At 47.0% G+C, this 14,745-nt stretch overlaps 6 protein-coding genes across 6 annotated transcripts; 4 read left to right on the top strand and 2 right to left on the bottom strand.

Moving 5' to 3' along the window:
- The first annotated feature begins 5,030 nt into the window (after positions 1–5,030).
- LOC142902582 (histone H4) lies at positions 5,031–5,487 on the top strand. The gene has a single exon (XM_076047784.1). The coding sequence runs from the start codon at positions 5,049–5,051 to the stop codon at positions 5,358–5,360; it is 312 nt and encodes a 103-aa protein (XP_075903899.1). The 5' UTR covers positions 5,031–5,048; the 3' UTR covers positions 5,361–5,487.
- A 1,017-nt stretch (positions 5,488–6,504) lies between these two features.
- LOC142902581 (histone H2B 1/2-like) lies at positions 6,505–7,010 on the top strand. Its single transcript, XM_076047782.1, has one exon. It carries the CDS (start codon positions 6,536–6,538, stop codon positions 6,908–6,910), a length of 375 nt encoding a protein of 124 aa, XP_075903897.1. The 5' UTR covers positions 6,505–6,535; the 3' UTR covers positions 6,911–7,010.
- Positions 7,011–8,931: 1,921 nt separating this feature from the next.
- LOC142902577 (histone H1-like) lies at positions 8,932–9,792 on the top strand. Its single transcript, XM_076047779.1, has one exon. It carries the CDS (start codon positions 8,975–8,977, stop codon positions 9,680–9,682), a length of 708 nt encoding a protein of 235 aa, XP_075903894.1. The 5' UTR covers positions 8,932–8,974; the 3' UTR covers positions 9,683–9,792.
- Positions 9,793–10,577: 785 nt separating this feature from the next.
- Positions 10,578–11,089, bottom strand: LOC142902580 (histone H2A-like). Its single transcript, XM_076047781.1, has one exon. It carries the CDS (start codon positions 11,056–11,058, stop codon positions 10,672–10,674), a length of 387 nt encoding a protein of 128 aa, XP_075903896.1. The 5' UTR covers positions 11,059–11,089; the 3' UTR covers positions 10,578–10,671.
- Positions 11,090–11,174: 85 nt separating this feature from the next.
- On the top strand, positions 11,175–11,875 carry LOC142902579 (histone H3). The gene has a single exon (XM_076047780.1). The coding sequence runs from the start codon at positions 11,421–11,423 to the stop codon at positions 11,829–11,831; it is 411 nt and encodes a 136-aa protein (XP_075903895.1). The 5' UTR covers positions 11,175–11,420; the 3' UTR covers positions 11,832–11,875.
- A 1,870-nt stretch (positions 11,876–13,745) lies between these two features.
- On the bottom strand, positions 13,746–14,297 carry LOC142902589 (histone H4). Its single transcript, XM_076047798.1, has one exon. The coding sequence runs from the start codon at positions 14,107–14,109 to the stop codon at positions 13,798–13,800; it is 312 nt and encodes a 103-aa protein (XP_075903913.1). The 5' UTR covers positions 14,110–14,297; the 3' UTR covers positions 13,746–13,797.
- Between the last annotated feature and the right edge of the window lie 448 nt (positions 14,298–14,745).

Here is a 14,745-nt window from a genome sequence, read left to right as displayed (position 1 = left end):
TTTTCCAATGACTATGTCCGGCATGATGGTGTTGAAAAATCCACAAACAGTATCCTAACATAGTTCCCCAGCTTCTCAGTTTGACTTGCAGTGCCGTGGAGAACAGTGGCGATGGCGTCAGCTGTTGACCTGCTTGCTCTTTAAGCATAGTGGTGTTGGTCAAAGTCCTTAGGGAGACAGGATTTAAGGTGGTGAAGGACGAGTCGCTCAAAGCATTTCATAACTACAGAGGTTAGTATCACATTAAATGACCACACGCTAGTGTGGTCATTTAGGCAGCTTATAGAGTTCTTCTTGGGGATAAGAATGATCGTCACTGTTTTCAGACAGGACTGAATGGTGGCCTTTTTCAGGGAGGTGTTGAAGATCTTTGTCAGAACCTCTGAGAACTGATCAGCGCAGGCCTTTATCACTTTGCTCAGTACTCCATCTGGTCCCGCCGCTTTGTGTGGTTTTAAACCCCCCAGGATTTTTCTCACCTGGTGTACCTGCATGCTAACGTTAGCATTGGGGGGTATGTACACAGCAGTAATGAGCGTTGCTGGTTGCTCCCTCGGTAGCAAGAATGATTTGCATATGACACTGCATATGCACCAGCCTCAGTACACATAAATGCAGAGCCTGCCTCCCCTGGTCTTCCCGGAGTTTCTGGATCTGTTGAAGCGATGCATGGACTGGCTTATTAGCTGAACTGCCTCATCCGGGACGAGCAAGTGAAACACAGCAGTCACAATTAAGATGCTTTATGAACAAAAGATCTGTCTAGCAAGCCTGCCATGTATCCGCGCCTCTGTCTGCTGCTGCTGCTGACCAGCGTGTACAGAATCACCCCGAGGCTCCACACGTCCACCTACAGCCCGTCGTACTTCTTCCTCTGCAGGCGCAGAAGGAAAATAGGTTACCCAGGATTCCTCTTTCCCCTTCAGTTCCACACTCATTGTAGCCAATCGTGATGGTGATCACCTGGAAGAGTTTGTGAGCGGTGTAGGGAGGAAATCCACAGAAGGTGTCCAGCTTGCTGCACAGCATTCAACTCGTTGCTGAAACCAAACTCGGTTTGATGTTCCAGTCAGCGTCCAGCAGCAGGTTCTCCGTCTGGAGCCAATATGGTGTACAATCAGTGTACGATTCTCTTCTGATGACAATATTACACTGCCAACACAATCTGATTGAACAGCGACAAGAAGACATGGAATAATGAGATGGACAGTGAAGGTAACATCATGTTTTAATCGAGATGCTTGAGCATAATCATATACTCACCGATATAAATATGCATAATTATATAATCATTGATATGAATATGTTTACTCCAGTAAGTTAACCCATTCATAAGATTGGGAATGTATGCATAACATACCTTGTAAGCTTTGTGCAGAGTAAAATGATACCTAAGAGAGGACACAGGAATGCGGCCATCGTAAACCAGTGACCTTAGGTGACCTGCGGTACCAGGCATACTAAAGATAAAATCAGCATTCTTCTCCTAAGACTCTTCATTAAACGAACACGCGGATCGTCAGCACGACACTAGAAAATAAGGCGATCCAACAACAGAGAGAAAGCGAAAGAAGTTCTATAACTAATGTGTTATCCGGCAGTGAAGTCACAACAGAGTGAATTAATTTTCAATTAAAGTGTGTGTGTGTGTGTGTGTGTGTGTGTGTGTGTGTGTTCGGTTCCTTAGGTTTTTTCCCCCCCACCGAACGTGAAACGGACAGTGGTGTGAACCCAAATGCAGCACAAACAGCGTAGTAGAGATTGCAATGAGGGAGAAGGTGCTGGATCAGGAGCAGGCCCGAACCAACAAGGGCCAGGGAAGAGGCAGCCAGACACGCAGAGGCTGTAGACGTTGTCGGGGGCAGAAGGCTGGTCAGGTTGCTGGGGAGCAGGACGTCAGGGAAAATCGGGGTTGGAACCGAGAAGGCAGGAGGCGGATTACCAAGAGCAGAAGCGGGCAGATCAGAACACCAGGGACCTCCAAGCATGATTGGGTCAGAGACAGGCTCAGTCTGCAATGGGTGATCAGGCAGAGAACTGCAGGAAGGTCTTGCATGAGAACAAAGAAATAATCTGGCAAAGAATGGGTGTGGAGCAGGAGCAAATATACTGAGCTGCTGAAGCTGAAGAGCAGCTGTGAGCACAGATGAGTGGAGTGGCTGCTGAGGTGGGAGTGGCTGGCATGCTGAGTGGAAAAGAGCTGTGACCCAATAACAGAACTGTGACAGAACAGGGAGTCAAGGAGAGCACACGATGGTTTAACTCAGCTTGTGGGTTTTTTATTTGAAGTTCCTTTTTTTTTTTTTTTTTTTTGTTTAAACAGTAGCAGGTTATAAACCTGTGGAACAGAAAACATGAACTTCAATTTAAGTTGTTAAATTCACAATACACAACATATACATTTACATTAACATCCAAAATAATTCTTAATGAAAATAATTGTATAATTCATGTGCAACTCGATATATACAAGATATACAAGGAGAAAACGTTCATATTGTTGTTGAAAATCACACAATAAATGAAACAAATTACAGCTCGTTAAATTGTTGGATCATTTCATTCATCATCATCATTTTCATTCATTGTTGGATCAGACTTTCGCTTGGGGGCCTGCTTTGCCCGGCATCGGGGGCGTGGGTGCGGCTGTGGCCTCGGGGGCGGGGGGCTGTCCCCTGGCGTTGGGGGGGTCCCGGCGCAGTGGGGGCGACTGGGAGATGTGGGGGTTCGAGGGGGGCGGTTGATGCGCCATACTGGGTCCGTAGGGGGGGCCTCTGGGTGCCCGGGCCTGCCTTGGGTACCGATCCTCCCGTGGGTGAAGGGGCTGGGTCCTGGTCATGGGGATGGGTCTGGTCTCGCTTGAGAAAAAACAGTATATATTATATAATATATATATATACAGTATATATACAATACCCAGAATACCCTGCGCATGGGAAAACAGGAAGCGCCCGCGCGCCATGCTGTCAGTGCGCGGCCCAGCTGGATACGGCCCAACACAGAGCGTCAAACAATAACAAAACAGCGCAGTATAAGTGCACGAGCCGACTTAGGCTTTTAAGGCGGCAAACGCGAAACGTTAAATGTTTTGATCACAAAGCAGGATATACCCATAATAACTGACAGGCTTCAATTGAAACCGGAGACATCTTACCGGTGGCGCGTTACTCTCCCGACTACGGCAATGTGACAAAGACCCGGCACCTGGTTTGCTTCTGCTTTTATTTACCGGCCATACATTATTGGTTTCAGGTGACCCAGGTGGAGCCTGATTGCTCACCTCCCACATCCACATCTCACCCCGTGACTTCACGGACGCAACAGTGTGAGAGATTGCGTGGCCTCTTGCCAGTGAGGCCAGTGAGGGGCCCAGTGTATTGTGGGATACATATGGGAGAAACAGATACAGGTCGCCATCTCACCTGGCAAAACATGACCCTTGCCTCGCCTCCTTCTCCTTCATCTGTCCATTATCCACCAGGTAGTCAAAGACCTCACCTGCGGACGAGGCACCATAGCACATGGTCATTACCAGGATCGCGCGCACACACACACACACACAGACACACACACATGGAGCATGAAGACCACCTTGTCCATAGAGTCGAAGGACATGATGAAGGAGCTCCACAGGGTCCTGGATGTCAACAACTGTGACTACGGGCAGTGCGAGCGCTACTCGCTATTCTGCGTGCCTGGCAGGAGAGCCTGGTCCAGTGGGAGATGGAGGTGTGCAAGCAGCCCCGCCTCTCGCTCAACGGCGTGCTTCAAGAGGATCTCCGGCACGTCCATTGCCTTCAAGAACTCCAAAGTTGACAAATGAGCTCAGACTGTGAGCTGCTTCCTGTTACTGTCGTAAACTCACTGACCCCACCCCCAACCTTCCCACCCCGCCTCCATCTCCTTCACGTAGCAACGCCGCTCTCCCTGTGTTCAGCACTACTCCTCGAAAACTGGTGTACCATTGAGAAGATTCACCTTTTCAGCACGAAATGTTGCGCCAGTCAAACCAGTCAAATATTAAAATGCCCGAGGTCGCAGCGATGCAGCAGGTTGTTGGCCAGCGTTGCCGGCAAACCCCAACCACAACACCCCCCCCCCCCCCCCCCCACACACACACACACACACAAACACACTCAAAAACACCCACCCACACACACACACACACACACACACACACTCAAAAACGCCCACACACACACTTGTTTACGTCTAAGTGAGATGATACTGAACCTGGGAAACATCATTTAATAAAATCTGAAAAAGGCTTGCCCCCTCGTTCTTGTCTGCAGCTTATTTTAAATGATCACAGACATTGCACTGATACCCGTCCCAGGCTAGCAAACATGCATCCAGCCAGGCGTTAGCTTCTCACTCTGAGACCACCCTTAGCCATTTTCTGACCGTAGTTTTCAGAGAAAAAAAAGAAGAAAAAAAAGGGCGGTGTAGGGCAGCGCCTACAAAATGAGCTGCCACGAGTTTGGTCGTGAGGATATTTTCAGTGTAGGCACAGGTTCAGGACCCTGGACAGAGACAACAGTGACATAGCTTTTGGACACTCCTGCAGCCAATCGGAAAGCGACCCGCTGCCGTTTACCTGTTGATGGGTTAACAATGTCCACCCTCACCTCCCTCCAAACACCCTTGTCATCATTTACACTGCACAGTAGGTGGCGTATTTGGAAAGAGGAGCGATTGTCATCAAATGTGTAGAATACACGAAATAATTAAATTGTTAATTTGATTATTTATTATTATTATTATTATTATTATTATCATTATTATTATTATTATTATTATTATTATTATTATTATTATTATAAGCTTTGAGATTTTTGTCTTGTAAATAACGTGTATGCCTGGCGTTAGACAGGAGATGTATTTTCGTGTGTTGCCCACTAGATGGCGTTAAATCATGCGCACATCTTGGAAGAGAGAGTCGCGCGCTCTCGCTCTGCTGTTTTCCAACACGTCCTCGTTGAGGATACAAAGAAGCGGTGTTTTCTGTCGTGGCCTTCACTTTCGTGTTACCGACCTGAACATTGAAAATGAGTGGTAGAGGCAAAGGAGGCAAGGGACTTGGAAAAGGAGGCGCCAAGCGTCACCGCAAGGTTCTCCGTGATAACATCCAGGGAATCACTAAACCCGCCATCCGCCGTCTGGCTCGCCGCGGTGGAGTCAAGCGAATCTCCGGTCTCATCTACGAGGAGACTCGCGGTGTGCTCAAGGTCTTCCTGGAGAACGTCATCCGCGACGCCGTCACCTACACCGAGCACGCGAAGAGGAAGACGGTGACCGCGATGGATGTGGTGTATGCCCTCAAGAGGCAGGGCCGCACTCTGTACGGCTTCGGCGGTTAAACTTCTTTGTTCAACATCTTCAAACCAAAGGCTCTTTTAAGAGCCACCCAAATCTTCCTTCACGAGCTGTCGTCCTCCTTGTTGGTGAACGCGTTATTTTAGTGAGTTCATCTCCGAGAAGGCTGTATTTTTTTTGTCTCCCGAGTGGCTCCTTGGTTTTGTTTTTTTTTTTAATCCCCCCCCCCCCCATTTTATCAGTAAATAACGCGTTAGAAATGACTAATGTTCATGACGTCAACAATATTATGTATAGTTTTACACGGCATGGAACATGGTACTGTTAAAATGAAGAAAACGGTTGCATTTGTCACATCGAACTGTCACAATTGGATACAAATATTAAAAAAATAAAATAAACGAACAAAAAGCAGCATTCAGCAAAAATGTTTCAGTTCACATATGACTGGGTGTGTTTATCTGTTTATTATTCGGTTTATCCCGTTTCTTTTTCTTTTGACATTTCTCTATCACACAAAATTCCACGTAAACACGTTCTAAATCATCGCCAACTCCAACGACTGGAGGATGAGTCGACCATTTTTTCCGGTCCGGCGGCGAGAAAAAAAGAGAGAGATGGCTCTTAGATGTGGTTCGTTCCCATTTCTAATATTGACGTATTGATAAATAGTCATATTAGTTGCTCATTCTTCATACGCAATTGCTAATTGGATGAGTATGATCTTTCCCATCACTAAAGGATTTTAAATGTTGGAGGCACATTCTGTCTATCGTTTAAATCATGTGGTATATTTAGTCACCTCACTGCACAGAAAGGCCAGTTCATATTACTTAAGAACAGAAGAGATTATTGTTGCATAGCAGAAGGTCAAAGGGAGTCTTGATGAAAATAAAGTAAGATCTTGATTTGGAACTGTGAACCCGCAGAAACTGCTCGAGTCAAGACAGAATTTGCCGGTTTGTCCTATTAACCGTATTCTGTGCTTTCCTCCCCCAAATATGCACATCAAGCAACATAATGGGATTGCACACTAAGTGGTCAGACACTTTGAGCAGAGAGGCGGGATGAAATGACGTCCGAAGCTCCCCATTGCCTCGTTCAGTCGCACGCACCAATGAGAGAAGAGCGACCACACAGTGGACTTTGCATACAGCCTGTATAAATACAAGCCTCCCACCGGGGGAAAACTCACATCGTTCTGACTGACGACAGCAGAATGCCTGAGCCAGCCAAGTCCGCGCCCAAGAAGGGCTCCAAGAAAGCCGTGACCAAGACCGCCGGTAAAGGCGGCAAGAGGAGGAGAAAGACCAGGAGGGAGAGCTACGCCATCTACGTGTACAAGGTGCTCAAGCAGGTGCACCCCGACACCGGCATCTCCTCCAAGGCCATGAGCATCATGAACTCGTTCGTCAACGACATCTTCGAGCGCATCGGCGGCGAAGCGTCTCGTCTGGCTCACTACAACAAGAGGTCCACCATCACCTCCAGGGAGATCCAGACCGCTGTCCGCCTGCTGCTGCCCGGAGAGCTGGCCAAGCACGCCGTGTCTGAGGGTACCAAGGCTGTCACCAAGTACACCAGCTCCAAGTAAACTGTCTGTAAACACCCCAACCCAAAGGCTCTTCTAAGAGCCACCCACATCTTCCAAAGAGATTACATCTGTTGAAGGATCTGGTGTCCTCAACAGTTGATGCTCAGAGTTATAGGTTCGCTTACCTTCAGAGTAGGTGAGATGGAACATTCTGCTGAGATCCTTTTGGGAAAAAGTACCTTTGATAATGTATTGTCAAACCCTCAGCCCCCCCCGACCCCTTAAAAAACAAAACAAAAAAAACTATCTTCCCCTTTTTAAACAAACAAATAAAAACACTCCAGGCTGTTTGGTACCCTATCACTTTTTTTTCCTTTCCCCCAAGCACAGTATCCAGTGTTACACGAGAACCCACATACTGTAGTTGTTGGTGATAACGTCTGAAGGCACCATGGGTATAATTCAACTACAGAAGAGACTGTACATGTACACAACATATTGTACAGTCAAGTCATATTTTATAAAACCTGATAGAGAAGTGTCACCTTTTCAATAAAACTTATCTATGTCGTCCTGTAATTTAGTCAAAGTAATGGAACTGTAATGATGTCCAATTCATTGAGACCCAAGGATTCATAAGCTATGCAGGATTGGGGAGGGTCGTTGAGTCCCCTTTGATCTTCAGAGTTGTCCAATATATGGGGACAAGAACAAAATGCATGTGTGAGACTGTACACTGGCAGGATTTTTTTTTTTTTAAACTCCGTTGCAGGACTTGGAAATTCACAGATAATTCACTTGAAAATGAAATGCCTGAGCTCTGAAACCTCAATGATCAATTGCTCTTTCAAAAAAAAAACAACAGACAATTATAACAACTTCTTATTGGGTCTCGGGAGGGTGTTGTATACCGAGCGCACTCTTGGTAATAAGAGATCCAGAATTGTATTGTTTTGTGACATGCTGTGAAATGATAAAAAGAAAGCACACACTAATGAAAACACATTTTTTTCCCTTTCCTTTTATTTATTTATTTTTTTTAAACAAAGTGGCTCTTGAATTCAATCAATCAATGAATGAAATTGTATTGATATAGCCCCTTCCAAGAGCCAAATGGTGCACAGGGTGATTTGCAGAGTAAAACAAATATAAGAATAAGAAACAAGAATAACATGCAAAATTGGTGAAACATTATTAGAACACAAGAGCAGAACCAAGAAGCAGCAGTCCAGTCAGTGGCGATGTATAAAATGGCAGCCTGAATAAATGAGTTCTTAACTGAGTCTTAAAAATTGAGCTCAGCTAGGGATTGCAACTGTGCTAGAAGAGAGTTCCACAGTTTAGGGCCCAGAAACTAATAATAATAATAATAATAATAATAATAATAATAATAATAATAATAATAATAATATTACACTTTGTTTTTTACAATGGCAATTGTTCCAAAAATACTTTTAGAAGTGGATGAAACACTGCCAACTGTGATCTCCACTTCTGGATGACAGCGCTATATGGAAAGCAAATACTTTGACTTATCTCGACCATGTTCATTATAGTAATGATAAATCTCACGTATCGATGCATCAGTGTGACGATGGTCTCCAACAAACAGTTGATTTATGTTCATAACACGAGGTGAGCGTCACAAACTTTGTGAGCAGCTCTGCCGAGATCAGGCTGACCATGGAGCCACGGCCGTTGTGTTTGCTGCCGCCACCAAAAGTGACATTTATTATTCACCCATCATTCGCATGTGGTTCTTTTTAACTTGGTTGTCTTCGTAAACGTGTTTAATAGCAGGCAAACTTGTTTGGACGAAACTCGGTTGCACTTTTCAACGTTTTATCACGTAAAACAGTGCCAAGAGTCGCTGCTGTGCGCTGCTCGCAGAGGCGAGTCCGTGATGTTTGGAGGCTGTGTGAATGAAACCCAGGTCGCAACGGAGCTCAACACCACTTTGAAATGAAGGTAGAAACGTCCGCTGTCGGCTCGTGTGACAGTCGGCCTCGGTCACTGCTCCAATCTTTGTTTTTTCACGTTTTTATCGGGAGGAGAAAACACAAAGTGCCGCTGCGTGCAGAGCGCGGGAGAGGCAGCGGCCTGGGTTGACTCTCTACGGTTCTCATGGTGTGTTTAAGTGCCGCTTCCTGGTGGGAATCGGACATTGTTGTCTCTGTGTTCAGCTCAGTGTGTCCTCGCAGACTAGAAACCATGGCAGAAGTCGCTCCCGCTCCAGCAGCCGCAGCTCCGGCCAAAGCGGCCAAGAAGAAGTCGGCGTCGAAGCCGTCGAGGAGCGGCCCCAGCGTGCAGGAACTCATCGTCAAGGCCGTGACCGCGTCCAAGGAGCGCAAAGGCGTTTCTACCGCAGCCCTGAAGAAGCATCTGGCCGCCGGAGGCTACGACGTGGAGAAGAACAAGTCCCGCGTCAAGATCGCCATCAAGGCTCTGGTCGCCAAGGGAACCCTGCTCCAGACCAAGGGCACCGGCGCTTCGGGCTCCTTCAAGCTGGCCAAGAAGGCCGCCGAGCCCAAGAAGAAGAAGCCCGCTGCAGTCAAGAAGTCGCCTGCTAAAGCTAAGAAGCCCGCAGCCAAGAAAGCCGCTGCTAAGAAGCCCAAGGCGGCCGCGGCGGCCAAGAAGCCCGCAGCCAAGAAGTCTCCCAAGAAGCCCAAGAAACCGGCGGCAGCACCCAAGAAGGCGGCGGCAGCCAAGAGCCCCAAGAAGACCACCAAGAGCCCCAAGAAGCCAGCCAAGAAGGCGCCAGCAGCCAAGAAGTCCCCCGCCAAGAAGGTGGCCAAGCCCAAAGCCAAGAAGGCAGCACCCAAGAAGAAGTAAAAAAAAAGAAAAAACAACCACAACCACTCTTCTTCTCTTCCACTCACCCAAAGGCTCTTCTAAGAGCCACACACATCTTGTGTAAAGGCAACATTCCCTCTCCCTAGCATTCAGCTTGTATGCTGGACCATCGTGTCAGTCAACAAAAATAACTTGCACTAAATTAACAAGCAGGAGCAAATAGGTACCCAATGTGTAAGACATTGATTTAAGACATTTACCCATGTGCTCATTTTTAACTTCATTAGAAAAGAACATTTCACTAAGGTGGAAGGGAAGCCACATGTCAAGTTCAATCATTAAACGTGCACAAGCTTATGTCACTGCTACTGTATTCATGGTGACACTTTTTCAACTTCACCTCAGCAGTTCAATTTCAATTCTTGGGCCAGCAAGAAAAACATCATCACCCTCATCTTAAATGAACAAACAGGGACTTTCACTAAGGTGGAATGGAAGTTCAAAGTAACATGTCACCTTGAATTAACGCACTGGTTATTTCACTGTTACTGCAAGTTTTTAAGTCACCTCAGCACTTCCATTTTAATACTTGGGCCAGCCAGATTTGATTTTAGTTATCTGAAGTTCTATTTCAATATGATTTTCAAGTTATTTGGAACAGACTACTAGTAAAGGGGACATATTTTACAGTCTTGAGTCTGAGTTTTTCTCAGCAGTTGGTGTCCGTACAGCTGTGGCATTTTGCTTTTTTTTCCTAAAAGCACAATACTAGTTGAAGGAGAAGCATTGATTTCTTTGCAAACTAAAGGTCAAGTAGTTTGTATAAATGACTTGCAGACGCCACTTGAAAGGATACTAAATACTGATTATGGCTAATTTATTCTGTATTATTTTCCTTTCATGAAAACTATGCATTCCAAAATACAAGTGTAGGAAGAGTGTCAAGTCTTTACTAGAGAAGTGTGTGGCTCTTAGAAGAGCCGTTGTGTTGTTGTTGCTGCAGTAGTTGCAGTAGCAGGAGGAGCAGTTTACTTGCTCTTGGCGGGCTTCTCGGTCTTCTTGGGCAAGAGAACGGCCTGGATGTTGGGCAGCACGCCGCCCTGAGCGATGGTGACGCCGCCCAGCAGCTTGTTGAGCTCCTCGTCGTTGCGCACCGCCAGCTGCAGGTGACGCGGGATGATGCGAGTCTTCTTGTTGTCGCGGGCAGCGTTGCCGGCCAACTCCAGGATCTCAGCGGTCAGGTACTCGAGCACGGCGGCCAGGTAGACCGGGGCACCGGCGCCCACTCGCTGGGCGTAGTTGCCTTTGCGCAGCAGTCTGTGGACTCTGCCCACTGGGAACTGCAGCCCGGCTCTGGAGGAGCGGGTCTTGGCCTTCGCTCTGGCCTTGCCGCCGGTTTTGCCTCTTCCACTCATGATAGTTGAACTTTCTCGGGAGATCGCAGAGAAAATGTGGCGAGTCCAGTGACAAAGTCTTCCTTATATGTTGGAGCTCGAGGGGCGCCTCGTGCCTGACCAACCCGGAGAAGCCTGCAGGAAGCGGGCCGCCTTCCAATTTTGGCGGACTGCCCCGCTCACCTCTCCGCCAATAGGAAGCAGAGCGTCCGACTGTGCGACGACCCCACCGGCGGGGGAGAGGAGGTGCAAGGTGGCCGATCCAATCAGCAGCCAGGCAGCTGCCGCTGCGTCACGGCGCTGCAGCCGCTCGGAGCGTTTAAAAAGAGCGATTGTCTCTTCCACGAGTTACTTTGAGCAACGACTCGACAGCAAAATTTAGCATGGCAAGAACCAAGCAAACCGCCCGTAAGTCCACCGGAGGCAAAGCTCCCAGGAAGCAGCTGGCCACCAAGGCTGCCCGCAAGAGCGCCCCGGCCACCGGCGGCGTGAAGAAGCCTCACCGTTACAGGCCCGGTACCGTGGCTCTCAGGGAGATCCGTCGCTACCAGAAGTCCACCGAGCTGCTCATCCGCAAGCTGCCCTTCCAGCGCCTCGTCAGAGAGATCGCTCAGGACTTCAAGACCGATCTGCGCTTCCAGAGCTCGGCCGTCATGGCTCTGCAGGAGGCCAGCGAGGCTTACCTCGTGGGGCTCTTCGAGGACACCAACCTGTGCGCCATTCACGCCAAGAGAGTCACCATCATGCCCAAAGACATCCAGCTGGCTCGCCGCATCCGCGGAGAGAGGGCTTAAAGCGTCTCCCCTCTACTCGACACAACGGCTCTTTTAAGAGCCACTCAACACTTCACAAAAGACAACTTCATTCCGAACAGGCTGAACGAGAAACTATAATGCAAAACTAAGATGAGAGAGCGCTAACAAAAGTGCCGATATTGGAATAATGAACGACTCATTCCGGCTTCATTCATGGAAAACAATCGCCGTATAGTGACTATAATTGTGCCGTACGCGGTTTTCGTTTTAATTAGAACCCACTAGTGATGGGTTACAAGTAACCACAAATCTTTGGCCACATCCGGTCACACAGTTGCTGGCCATTTAGAACCTGTGTCGTAAAGACACAAAGGAACGACGATAAATACGAGCGCCTGCAAGTGTGTCTTCCTCTCACTGCACCTGCAGCAGTCCCCTGACCAGTGTTATTTGTGACTTCTTCTTTCATACATTTATGTTGATGGTGTGGCATTCTGGTTAAATTCATTTCTCAAACATATTATTTGGAATTGAATTTAACCCCATTTACCAATTTACCCTTTTTAGAAGAAACAACACAAAGGGAAAAAAACGGTGAAACAATTAAATAAGTCATTTCAGCCACACTCTCTTTAATTAAACAATCTTCAAATTCAAACTGCATCCGGAACTCTGAGGCTCTTGCTGTCTGACCGCACTTCAGTTTTATTAGCCAATCTCCTGTGTTCTCACCAGCATAACCTATTGTATGCACATCAATAAAAAATATTAAACAGAAAAGTAATAAAGTGGCGAAACATGAGAAAAAGTGCAAAAAAATGTAAAAAAAAAAAAAAAAAAAATTTTTTTAATGAAAACCATTGAGTTTTCCTAATTTAACCATTACCTGTTAGGGGTAAGGAACACCATTGCACTACTAAATATTGACACAATGGCTAGTAATGGAGTTCAACAACGCTTATTTGGATTCTTTTTGTTTCCGACATCTTCAGGAGACTTGAAATGCACCGGGTCAAATTGACCCGGAAACATCATTGCTGTCAGCAGCTCTTTAAAGAAGATTTGGGTGGCTCTTATAAGAGCCTTTGGTTTCGAGATGTTGGATGAAGAGATTTAATTTTAATTCTCTATGCTTTCTTTTCCTCTTTTCCTCTCCTCCCCTTTCCTTATCTCTTCCCCTCCCGCTCCAAGGTATAAGAGACCTTCATCTTCCTTGTCTCGTTGCATACATTCACTTGAGCGCCTGCACTTGTTGCATCTGTTCTGTGGTTTTTACTGTGCTTGTGCCTCAGAGCTCCGATCATTTATTTTCTGTTCATTAAATTGCCTATTTACTCAGTATCTTTACTCTTTTCCACAACAGTAAAAGTGTTTGGGAGTGTGTTATGTGTGTCTTGGGATCAGCAAAAAGACACCATAGTAAAGTAATCATGGTCCTCTTGTTTCTAGGTTGCTGCTGAGGTGAAAAGAAAGAGAAAGAGGTGCCAGGTCTGCAGGCCATCTGACGAGGGCAAGACAAACATGACCTGTGCCAAATACAAATTCATTTGCACAGAGCAGTGTGATAACATGTCACTCATGTGCTGTGTAGACAGACACACATACCTTATTCATATTGCGATTGGTCGTTTTTGGTTCACAAACCGTGCAGGTATGTAAAACAAAACGTGTTATGTTTTGTTATGTAGAACTATTGTGTTTTATATGTTGGTCTTTCAAAAGTAATAAAGTGGTGAAACATGAGAAAAATTTTTTTTTTTTTTAATGAAAACGATTGAGTTTTCCCAATTTAACCATTACCTGTTTGGGGTAAGGAACACCATTGCACTAAATATTGACACAATGGCTAGTAATGGAGTTCAACAATGCTGGTTATGATTTTTTTTTTTTTTTTCTGACATCTTCAGGAGACTTAAAAATGCACCGGGGTGGACAGCAGCTCTTTAAAGAAGATTTGGGTGGCTCTTAAAAGAGCCTTTGGTTTGAAGATGTTGGATGAAGAGATTTAACCGCCGAAGCCGTACAGAGTGCGGCCCTGCCTCTTGAGGGCGTACACCACATCCATGGCGGTCACCGTCTTCCTCTTGGCGTGCTCGGTGTAAGTGACGGCGTCGCGGATGACGTTCTCCAGGAAGACCTTGAGCACACCGCGAGTCTCCTCGTAGATGAGACCGGAGATTCGCTTGACTCCACCGCGGCGAGCCAGACGGCGGATGGCGGGCTTAGTGATTCCCTGGATGTTATCACGGAGAACCTTGCGGTGACGCTTGGCGCCTCCTTTTCCAAGTCCCTTGCCTCCTTTGCCTCTACCACTCATGTTTACTGTTCTAGTTGCAGAACGTAAGTGATTCGAAAGTCGTCCATGTGGCGTTATATAAGGTCCGTGTACGGACCTAGTTGAAAGCCGCGACCAAACAGCTGCCCTCCCGGGGCTTTCCGTGGAGGCGCTGTTTAGCCCCACACTGTCGTGCGTTGCACGCCACCTACCGAGTAGCAACGAGAATTGCGTGTCAAGAGTGAGGACACAGGTGAGAAACAAGAGTGTCCTATGTTCTGTAAATAGGTGAGCAGCTCGAGGGCTGCAGGACGCTCTGCGATTGCTTGCAGGGGCGTCCAACAAGCAGCTGAGCCGCTGTCTCTGTCCAGGGTGCTGGAGCTGCGCGACGCCAACCGCAAGACGGCTGAGCGTATTTCCTCATTTAGCTCTGCCCTACATCCACAATGAGGCACGAACGAAGTGGCATGGCTCGAGTATTTTGTTGCCCTCTAACGGCACATGAAAGCACGAAGAAGTAAAGACGCAGTATTGTGAGACGGCGCAACAAAAGTTAACCAACAACAGCAAGCTCTGCACAAAACGAAGTGTCACTCAAGGTACTTGTAAAATATAGTATCTCCAAACGGGTTTGTTATTTTTGGGTACTTAAAACCATCAATCTATGTCCAAGAGGCA

The sequence above is a fragment of the Nelusetta ayraudi genome, unplaced genomic scaffold, assembly GCF_046127955.1.
Source record: "Nelusetta ayraudi isolate G7.1 ecotype Tasmania unplaced genomic scaffold, CSIRO-AGI_Nayr_v1 ptg000095l, whole genome shotgun sequence".
NCBI classification, from domain to species: Eukaryota; Metazoa; Chordata; class Actinopteri; order Tetraodontiformes; family Monacanthidae; genus Nelusetta; species Nelusetta ayraudi.
This window is presented reverse-complemented; position numbering and strand designations above follow the sequence as displayed.